The sequence below is a fragment of the Entelurus aequoreus genome, linkage group LG03, assembly GCF_033978785.1.
Source record: "Entelurus aequoreus isolate RoL-2023_Sb linkage group LG03, RoL_Eaeq_v1.1, whole genome shotgun sequence".
NCBI classification, from domain to species: Eukaryota; Metazoa; Chordata; class Actinopteri; order Syngnathiformes; family Syngnathidae; genus Entelurus; species Entelurus aequoreus.
Genome location: NC_084733.1, coordinates 42540494 through 42552292, shown reverse-complemented (window position 1 = coordinate 42552292; position 11799 = coordinate 42540494). Strand labels below are relative to the sequence as shown.

Genomic DNA, 11799 nt, shown 5'->3' with positions numbered 1-11799 from the left:
GGTGAGAGATCTTGTAAACCTAAATCATTTTAAATGTCAATGAATGCAACTGTTAGCACTTGAATATTCAAAGAGCCTCTTGGTAAGGATGTGAGCTACATATTTTAATTTTTCGGAGTGGCAGGGCTGTGGGCGAAGACGTATATATAAATTTCTGTTTGCTCTCGTTTGTGGAAAGTAAGCACTAGTGGGACGACAGGAGACACAGTGGAAAAGGGGAGGAGTAAAGAGGGGAACATGGTGGAAGTGAATGAAGTGAGAGGAAGATATTCACTCAGCTTTCCTTAATGCACTGGGACACAATGATGGAGACGGCAGTGCATCTCTTACTTCGGTTGGTTCATATTTTCAAGAGGCTCTAGAGTTTCCCTCTTTGCCTCTTCCCATTGTGTCCAAGACATTGAAGCAAGAGCTTTATGGCACAAAAACCACAGTGACATAGCGTCTACAAAATACACAGTCAATTTTTGCATATAATTAACAGTCTCAAAGTGAATATTAATAGCAATGTTCCATACTGTTTATCTTTCTTTGGATAAGAAACCATTTTTAGTCACAGTTTGATAATACATACAATGAGGAACAATGTATAATGAAACATAATTAAAATGTGATAGTCAAAATGAGGTGGCGACTTGTCCAGGGTGTACCCCGCCTTCCGCCCGATTGTAGCTGAGATAGGCTCCAGCGCCCCCCGTGACCCCGAAGGGAATAAGCGGTAGAAAATGGATGGATGGATAGTCAAAAATGCAATAATTGTCCACAGTTGAAATTTAGAATTCCCAACTGTTTAAATTAATTACCTGTACAGAGCATTTAAGCATGCATGATTGGAATAAAGTCAAAAAAGTGTTGGCAACCATTTCCTCCCTTGAATCTGGACCAGCTGACAGCTTCACTTTAAGCGGAGATACCAAATTTACAAACAGCAAATGCTTTGCCGATGAATATGCCGCAGGAGATGAAAGAAAGCAAGCAGAGGGCGTAATTTTCCATTAGCACATGGGTCAGGGTTTCCCTTTCGTCTGGGTCAATGTGTGGAGCAATCTGATGAGGAGCTTGGCATCAAACACCAGACACAAAGAGGTATCCCTAACGACAACCCTCATCACTAAACACTCAAAGAAATAAGCTTAAAAAAACACACGCGCAAAAAAGGCCATTTCAAAAGATGAAGTAGAAGTCGTTCTACTACTGCGGTAATACATGTCTGTGTTTACCTTGCTTTTTTGTAAGAGTGTCACGCCCACTTGTGTGTGCACTGCTAATGTGTGTGACTCCAACGCTACCTGGTGGCTGTATGTTGCATGACGCTCCACAAGCAGCGGCGTGAACAGCTCGACCAAGCGCTCAGTGCTGAGGACACGGCTCTCCTTGAGCAGAAGGGCGTGCTTGAACCAGCGATCCCACAGCTGAGCTGCATCAGGAGGGAGGCTGTGGTGAGTGTAGGCGGGATGGTCAGATATTTGACAGACACAAATGCATGCTTTCTTAAGAGAATAAACAGAGGAGGAGGACGATGCCTAATGTGTTTTTTTTTAAAGATACTTTATTCCATATACATTTTAAAATAATGCATCATTTACCATTTAAATTTTATTTATATTTAACCACAGATGGCAATAGAAAAAAGGTCAAAAGTACCAAATGCACCTTTTACAGAAATAGGAGTGCAATTTGAAGCCTTTCCTAGATTGAAAATATAACAGGAAAGGTCTTAACAAAATCAATAGGTTACTGAAGCAAAACATGGATTTGGCTCAGAGTATAGAGTAACCACTCATTATCTAAAAAGGACTGAAAGTCGCAGATAGGGCATTTTAATTTACTCATGACATTCACTCATGCGTTACACGCAGGGAGTGGCACAAAAAAAAGACCTTTACATTTGTGGAAAAGGGGGACTATATTGCATGGTGGGCACACATGTAAGACAAACAAAAATGTACACTCAGAAAAATGCTACACACTTAGGTGGTCACTCTCTGTCTCACCTAAGCTGTCCAATATTAGAAATTAAATCAAGAGCTTTACTTATCTATTTTGGTATACAAAACAAACACACACGCAACATTAATCTAATCACAAGTTTAGACAAACCATTTCCAAACAATTATTGTACATGCCTCCCAAAGGTTTTGTAGGGTGCCCCTAAAGCAGGGGTGTCCAAAGTGTGGCCCGGGGGCCATTTGCGGCCCGCAGCGCAATTTTTATTGGCCTGAGACACATTCTATAGACAAACTCAACAGGTCCCAAATTACAACAAACAACAATGAAAAATTCAACGGGACCAAATCCCCCAAAAATGGGACCTGAAAACCAAAAGGGCCGACAACCTGCGCGTCTTACTGTATAAGGTCTTTGATGATTTCCGTGTGTCCTGTCATGATGGAAAAAGTGTACACATTTCTTGTGAGACATGATATGTTTTTGAGTGTACTAAAGCCCTCAAAAGTGTTTAAGTTGGCGGTATAATAGCAATATTAGTAAATACAAGCTTACTTTAGAGCACAGTTAACATAAATACAAATAAAATCATTATTAAAATAATCATGAATGATTTTATTGCTTTGTTATCTCTAACACAAAGCTAAGATGTAGAATTGTTTTTAAAATGTTAGCATATGTTCACCTACATTGTTTTGGTTTGAGTATTTTTCATATACAAAATGTATAAAAGTGGCCCTCGCATCCTTCAATTTTTCTCTATGTGGCCCTCGCATCCTTCAATTTTTCTCTATGTGGCCCTCGCTGGAAAATGTTTGGACACCTCTGCCCTAAAGGGACATGGGGGAAAATATTTTTTGAGAAATATTTTCCCCCATGTCCCTTTAGGGGCTCTGTAGTTTTGACTGACAGGAACACAAACCGGTATAAAACTAGCCAATACAAACTGAAACCTATTGGGATTGGGATATTTTTTACAATCTAAAAAACAATGTCTGTTAATATGAGGGAAAACACAAATATCTAGTTCAAACACTAGTCAGTTTTCAGGACCCTTACCTGATAGTAATATGCTCAGCTGTGGGCTGGTGTGCACTCACTAGCTCCTGTGTTAACAGGCAGCCCTTCGTTGTGCTCCATGACAACCCCTGAAGCTCATGAAGCACCACTGCACCACATGCTTCAAGGTCTTCCTCATTCAAACCCAGTCCGCTGTCACAAAGGCTGTTCAGTATAGAGAGCAGTCAGTCATTGCCATCAAGCCCTGTACCACAGTCAGGCGTACATGGAGTAAACCAGACAGTTTATACATATCACGCATGCACACACGCACACACACACACACACACACACACACATGCACGCACACACACAATACACTCTTAATTGGTACCCATGTTATCACAATCAGACATAATCGTAGCTTGTGACACAAGACAGGTAATTGGGTGGAAAAGTTGATACAAACACAATGTAGAAATATGTGTTGTATAGACAACTTTAAACGCTTTACAGTGCATCTAATCCATACACGGTCTAACGACTCAAGACTGGTAGCACTAGTAGGAGGATAATATAGTTTTCTCAACATGCCCATTCATAATGTATCAGTTCATATTTCACTCAGATAGACTAAGTATTAGGTGATAAGCTTGGAAGACCTTTACCTGATAATGCGAATGAGATGTCTTTCATCAAATGAAGAACCTCCATAAACCCTTGTTTTTTCACCATGGATTCGCCATTCAATGGAGTCTAGCAGTTTAAAGAGTCCTTCCAGGGAAAGTCTGAAAAAAATTAAAAATAGATAAAAATAAATATGTTGAGTATATTTTTTTTAGTAAATAAAGTATAATAATGCAACATATATATACTATAAGTATTGCTACGGTACAAAGTGTCAAAATTTCACATTTTGTAGTTTGATTACTTTGTGTTATATCATATGACAATGAAAAATAAATGTTTTATAGTTTGAGATTTACACTTTAAATCTGGTTCTCAGGTCAGCTGCAAAATGAAGAGATGAATGCCAAATGCTTGTGGATAAGTGGATCTATCTATTTTTTGAGCATTAAGCACTGAGTGGCCCTCTTTGGCTTTTCCCAAAAAACCCAAGCCGAGAGACCCAGAACATACACCAAAAATAATTGATGACAATCTGTAATAGGCTCTTAGGTTAAGGGGTGAGTTACCAATTGCACCTTAATTTTTCAGGTTGCTTCCCGGTAACATCCTGATTAAGGTAGCAGCTCAAAATATATGCAACACTCTCTAGTGTGCAATATTTCCATGATACAAGCCCTATTTAGCGCATCATCAACGTGAGCCTTGAAATAGTCATCTTCTCTTTTCACTTTATCAACTGTGCTCTTCAGAATGACTCCTTTTGAGAGTTACAGAGTGAGTAACTGAGTGAGTTGAGATTTTCCACAGACCTCTCGCTGTCATTGTATTGTTGACAGCTCAAGTGTCAAGGTCTTCAACCTCACTTTCATGCTGCACTTTACTCGTATCCCAACATTACCAGGAGCATATTTTTAACTCGGCAGAAGAGGTTGGGCTTTATGGGACGATACTGCTCGCAGTGTATGGCGCAGACTCTGAAGTGCAAAAAGCCTTGCTGCTAAGTGATTGGTATCATGGAGAACGTCACTGCGTACACATAAAAAGTACATCACAAGTAATAATTCCATTGCAATATTAGCAAACAGTTTACAGAGTTGTGTGAAAATCGGTATACATTAAAAATATGTCGCACCCTCATGTTATTTTTAGACTAGACCAAAATGTGTTCAAGCAAAAGCATAATGCAGTTCACAGACTCAATTTTACAGAGCAGTTTGACCATTATGCTTCTAGAAGAAACCTGAAAGATATGTCAGACATATACCCTCACTCACCCCAGCTATGCAGGAGAAAAATATAATAGGATAATCTAATGAATTGCTCAGGCTTGTTTTTTCCTGACTGCCAATTGAATAGAGGGAGCGATATAAACTCTAACCTCAGAGAACAAGAAAGAAAAGAAGGCGAGGACGGAGACTGGATGCTCTCGGAGCTTTACATCAAAGCTTCTGGTTTTCTCCTCATACACACAAGCCCTTGGTGTTAACAATGAAAGCTGTGGCCCCCCACCGTTGTCGCCCCTGCATTGGCAAACTGTGGCACGTTATAAACAGACCACACAGAAACAGTCAAATAAAAATGATACGCTTTCCGAAAAGGCATGTACAGCAACGGTGTGCCAAATGTTAAACACACAATAAATGAAATCAATAAAACAAGGCTCACTGACAACATGCGAAGGAAAGATAGGAATAAAAAAAAGACGCTTTGGTTTAATCTTTCTCATACATATACACCAGAGGTGTCCAAACTGAAGGCGGCACACTAAAAAAATAAAAAAATAAAAAGGTACAAAGGCCATTCATATATATTTAGTTTTGAAAGCGAAATACAATATTTACATTTAACAAAAAAATATTAGTGGTGAATGATACATATTAGACAGACAATTATCGGGCTGATATAAGGAATGATGACAACTTAACGATAAATCCAATAACATCATAATAGCGCCGATAACTGAGTTAAAACAAATGCTCCAATGAGGTGAGATTACCCATGCTGTAGGTGGGTTGAACAAATCAAATGCTTCTTTTCTCCTGCTTTCCCTGAGCTCATTGGTCTCAGCGAAACCTGGCTCAAGCCAGATTAATTTCTCCCGCTTAATGAGGCATTTCCTCCTAACTATACGAATGCGCATATTGCCTGTCCCCTTAAAAGGGGTGGAGGGGTCACACTAATATACAAAACCCAAAACCAGTGAAGTTGGCACCTTGTGTAAATCGTAAATAAAAACAGAATACAATGATTTGCAAATCCTTTTCAACCTATATTCAATTGAATACACTGCAAGGACAAGATACTTGACGTTCAAACTAGAAAACTTTAAGTTTTGCAAATATTAGCTCATTTGGAATTTGATGCCTGCAACATGTTTTTAAAAAAGCTAGCACAGGCAGACTGGCCTGCCTGTAGTCCAGACCTGTTTCCCATTGAAAATATATGAAGCGTAAAATACCACAACGGAGACCCCGGTCTGTTGGAACAACATAAGCTGTACATCAAGCAAGAATGGGAAAGAATTCCACCTGAAAAGCTTCAAAAATTGGTCTCCTCAGTTCCCAAACGTTTACGGAGTGTTGTTAAAAGGAAAGGCGATGTAACACAGTGGTAAAAATGCCTCTGTGCCAACTTTTTTGCAATGTTGCTGCCATTAAATTCTAAGTTAATGATTATTTGCACAAAAAAAAAAAAAAAAGTTTCCCAGTCCAAACATTAAATATATTGTCTTTACACTCTATTCAATTGAATATAATTCGAAAAGGATTTGCAAATCATTGTATTCTGTTTTTATTTACGAATTACACAACGTGCCAACTTCACTGGTTTATGTTTTGTACAATGAAAACTTTAAACCATACCCGTAACCTAAGTAATAAATATAAATCATTTGAGGTGCTTTCTATGAGGTCTGTCACACCGCTACTTCTCTACCCGGCAGTTATTTATCGCCCCCCTGGGCCCTATTTGTGACGACCGGGTGCGGGTGTTCGTTCTCTCAGGGATGCAGATCGGGCTTCGGACACAGCTTGCAGGGAAATAATGATTTAATAAAGCATAAATCAGACAGGAACAAATAAACACGTGCTCATAGCACTTAAAGTACAAAACTAAAGGAGCTAGCGTGGGAGCTAGAAAAAAACACTAAACACTAAACAGAGCCTTTAGCGTGGAAGCTATAAGGTTACCAGAGCCTTTAGCGTGGAAGCTACAAGGTTACAGAACAGTGCCAACTTTTTTGCAATGTTGCCGCCATTAAATTCTAAGTTAATGATTATTTGCACAAAAAAAAAAAAGTTTCCCAGTCCAAACATTAAATATCTTGTCTTTACACTCTATTCAATTGAATATAATTTGAAAAGGATTTTAAAATCATTGTATTCTGTTTTTATTTACGAATTACAAAACGTGCCAACTTCACTGGTTTATGTTTTGTACAATGAAAACTTTAAACCATACCCGTAACCTAAGTAATAAATATAAATCATTTGAGGTGCTTTCTATGAGGTCTGTCACACCGCTACTTCTCTACCCGGCAGTTATCTATCGCCCCCCTGGGCCCTATTTGTGACGACCGGGTGCGGGTGTTCGTTCTCTCATGGATGCAGATCGGGCTTCGGACACAGCTTGCAGGTAAAGAATGATTTATTAAAGCATAAATCAGACAGGAAAAAATAAACACGTGCTCATAGCACTTAAAGTACAAAACTAAAGGAGCTAGCGTGGGAGCTGGAAAAAAACACTAAACACTAAACAGAGCCTTTAGCGTGGAAGCTATAAGGTTACCAGAGCCTTTAGCGTGGAAGCTACAAGGTTACAGAACAGGAACAAAAGTCGTCAACTGTTGTGCGAACACAAACTACGATGCAACACAGACTGAAGGAAAAGGCAGGCTTATATAATGAAGACAATAATGAAAAACAGGTGCGCGTCGGGAACACCCGCGGCAGGTGAAAGTAATCAGTTGCTATGGTAACAAACTCAGGTGCATGAACAGATACTAAAAAGGAGTCCAAGACTAGCAGAAAAACACAAATGACTAGAAAACGTAAACAGAAATATGATCCGGGCAGCGGATCATAACACTATTCAGACTTTTATCAGTGAATGTTCAGAGTTTCTCGCTGATCTAGTGACGCAAGTAGATAATATAATTATAATGGGGGATTTTAATATCCATTTGAATACCCCTTCAGACCCTCCATGCGTGGTGCTCCAGACTATAATTGATAGCTGTGGTCTTACACAAATAATAAATGAACCCACACATCACAACGGTAATACGATAGATCTAGTCCTTGTCTGGGGTGTCACCACCTCCAAAGTTATGATACTCCTGTACACTAAAGTAATGTCCGATCATTACCTTATAAAATTTGAATTTCTGACTCATTGTCAACAAGCTACAAATAACCACTGCTTTAGCAGCTGCAACATTAATGCTGTCACAACTATGACTTGCTGGTCTGCTGCCTTTGGTAATGGCGGCATTCCCAAATCATGTGGGCTCTATCGATAACCTTATTGACAACTTTAACGATGCCCTGCGCGACGCCATTGATAGTATAGCACCGCAAAAGCTAAAAAAAAAAGGCCCCTAAAAGGCATACCCCCTGGTTTACAGAAGAAACTAAAGCTCTTAAACTATCATGTAGAAAGCTGGAAAGCAAATGGTGTGCGACTAAACCTGAAGTTTTCCAATAACTTATAAACGCATGCTTACTTTAGCCTAAATATTTGTTCAGTACAGTGGCATCGCTAACCCAACAAGGGACTCCTCTTAGTAGCTGCACCTACTCGGCTGATGACCTTATGAATTTCTTTAATAAGAAAATTGAACTCATTAGAAAGGAGATTAAAGACAACGCGTCCCAGCTCTGGGTTCTATTAACACATATACAAATGTATATACGACGGTTATTGCCCTCCAAAATAGTCTCACTCTTTTTGAAGAAATAACATTAGAGGAACTCCTGTGACGTTTAAATGGGACAAAACAAACAACATGTTTACTTGACCCACTTCCTTGGAAACTTATCAAGGAGACGTTTGTAAAATTAGGACCATAAGTGCGAAATATTATAAACGTATCACTTTCCTCTGGCACTGTTCCCCTAGCATTCAAAAAAAGTGGTTATTCATCCTCTGCTCAAAAGACCTAACCCCGATCCTGACCTCATGGTAAACTACTGGCTCCAACCTTCCCTTTATCTCAAAAATTCTCAAAAAATGTGTTGCCCAGCCGCTAAATGAACACTTAGCGTCTAACAATCTCTGTGAATCCTTTCAGTCCGGTTTCAGGGAAAAGTACTCTACGGAGACAGCCCTTACAAAAATGACTAATGATCTATTGCTAACTATGGATGCTGATGTGTCATACATGTTGCTGCTACTTGATCATGGCGGTGCTTTTGATACTGTCGTTCATAACATTTTATTAGAACGTATTATGTATTATTATGTCAGACTAAGCCTTTTCTGGGTTGAACTGCTATCTTACTGACAGGATGCAGTGTGTTTCCCGTAACAATGTGACCTCGGAGTATGTTAAGGTAATGTGCAGAGTTCCACAGGGTTCGGTTCTTGGCCCTGCAGTCTTCAGCATCTACATGCTGCCGCTAGGTGACATCATACGCAAATACGATGTTAGCTTTCAGTCAAGTAAGGGCGTGTCTAAATGAAATTAAACAATGGATGTCCACTAATTTTTTGCAACTGAACGCTAAGAAAACGGAAATGCTGATTATCGGTCCTGCTAGACACAGGCACCTATTTAATAAAACCTCCTTAACATTTGACAACCAAACAATTACACAAAGCGACTCGGTAAAGAATCTCGGTATTACCTTCGACCCAACTCTCTCATTTGAGTCACACATTAAGAGTCTTACTAAAACAACCTTCTTTCATCTCTGTAATATCGCTAAAATGTGTTCCATTTTATCCACCACCGACGCTGAGATCTTTATTCATGCCTTCGATACGTCTCGTCTCGATTACTGTAACGTATTATTTTCGGGTCTCCCAATGTCTAGCATTGAAAGATTACAGTTGGTAAAAATTGCGGCAGCTAGACTTTTGACAAGAACAAGAAAGTTTGATCATATTACGCCTATACTGGCTCACCTGCACTGGCTTCCTTTGCACTTAAGATGCGACTTTAAGGTTTTTCTACTTACGTATAAAATACTAAACAGTCTAGCTCCATCATATCTTGCATATGCAGTCCTCTCCAAGGTTTCTCATTGTGCACATTGGGTTGAGTTTTTTCTTACCCTGATGTGGGATCTGAGTTTGTTGTGGCTTTGTGCAGTCCTTTGAGACACTTGTGATTAAGGGCTATATTAATAAACTTTGATTGACTGATTGACATTGTATTCTCTTGCTGGTTAGACTATGTTGCAATGATAGGATATCACAATAGTTACCTACCGTAACAAACCCAATGATGAAATCACAAGCAAAATCAAGGTTTACGGTGCTAAACCTTACACTGAACTTAACTTTACTGTGGCTTTTCACTGACTTTGAGGTTAAACCCCTCCAAAATGATCTATCAATTCAGAGGCCATCCTCACACTAAGGATTTGTGGCTATAAGTGTTGGCCACATACCCACCCTCCAGAACACTCTATGGTGCCACAAATTTCCTTCTCCATTGGGGAGTTCTTGAGGTCTCTCAAGCAGAAAATTGCTCTGTTACAGCATTATCATGGATTACGCCAATATGGTAGGCGGCTGGTCCTGAGCTCTCTCTGTAAGATGCGTCACTGCCACCACTGCCGCTGAGCTACATTGAGCATGGTGGCATGTGTGTCATGACACCCACAATCCTCTCTGCCAGCCCATGTAGTGGTAGCACAATTTTATGCTGCTGATCTTCCGTGAGTGAGATAGGCCGATAACGATCAAATGTTTTACCTGTACATTTTTAAATTTATTTATGGTGAGTGATATTTACAGTTAATATAAACACTATACATACTAGCTCCTTGTTCTATGTTAGAAAATGCATATGTTTGAGCAAAGCAAAGTCAATTGTATGCAGTAACTAAAGAAAAACTATGTACTACTCATTTAAATGCTTTGTTTTTTGCCCGAAGTCCTACGGTGTCCAGGGAATAATTTAAAAGTTTGAAAACATTAAAGCAGCAAAGCAAAGTCAATGGTATGCAGTAACTAAAGAAAAACTATGTACTACTCATTTAAATGCTTTGTTTTTTCCCTGAAGTCCTACGGTGTCCAGGGAATAATTTAAAAGTTTGAAAACATTAAAGCAGCATTAGGTAACTTCATAAAATATTTCCATATCTTTTGGGATGATATATTGACTTACAACTATTTGAATGACACTTCTGCCATGGCCTGAGAGGGTCTGTGTCACTTTTTCATTGGCACTAAGCAGTTTTGAGGAGGGTGGCAGGAGCCCTGCCACACAAAAAACTACAAATGTGCTGACTTGATTTACGGCAGTCGTCACGTCTCCCTTTTCCCATTCGTTGCAAAGACAGAAGTTGTGAATGCCTACGTGCAATTACTGCTATCATGGCAGAAACTGCAAAGCAACAAAAAAACAAAAAGTTTTGTCTAACGAGACAAAAAAAAGAAAAAGGGAGGCTACCCTGACAAAAGGATAGTCAAGGATCAACATTGGCCCGGCTTTCACTCGCTGGCATTAAATCAAAGACAGGGAGACATTTTTCAACCGATGCTGCCTTGGCTTTGTTCCTGCTTTAATAATAAGTGTTTTTTTTTGATTGATTGAAACTTTTCAATCAATCAATCAATGTTTATTTATATAGCCCTAAATCACAAGTGTCTCAAAGGGCTGTGCAAGCCACAACGACATCCTCGGTACAGAGCCCACATACGGGCAAGGAAAAACTCACCCCAGTGGGACGTCGGTGAATGACTTTTATTAGTAGATTGCACAGTGAAGTACATATTCCGTACAATTGACCACTAAATGGTAACACCCGAATAAGTGTTTCAACTTGTTTAAGTCGGGATGCACTTAAATTGATTCATGATACAGATATATACTATTTTCATAATACAGTCATCACACAAGATAATCATCAGAGTATATACAATGAATTATTTACATTATTTACAATCCGGAGTGTGGGATATGGAGGGGTGGGGGTTAGGATTGGTTGCATCATCAGAGAAATGGACATTGGAACAGTGTAGGACTGACTTGGTAGGATATGTACAGCAGGT

At 39.4% G+C, this 11799-nt stretch overlaps 1 protein-coding gene across 3 annotated transcripts in view; it reads right to left on the bottom strand.

The window, feature by feature from the left end:
* The window catches only part of kiz (kizuna centrosomal protein), a 72974-nt gene that overhangs the window by 41638 nt on the left and 19537 nt on the right, over positions 1-11799 (bottom strand). For all 3 annotated transcript variants that reach the window (XM_062041853.1, XM_062041851.1, XM_062041852.1), the window contains 3 exons: positions 3615-3734; positions 3007-3171; positions 1290-1434 (listed from right to left, as the gene is read on the bottom strand). In XM_062041853.1, coding sequence (XP_061897837.1) covers positions 1290-1434; positions 3007-3171; positions 3615-3734 — 430 coding nt within the window. The remainder of the gene's footprint in view (positions 1-1289; positions 1435-3006; positions 3172-3614; positions 3735-11799) is intronic.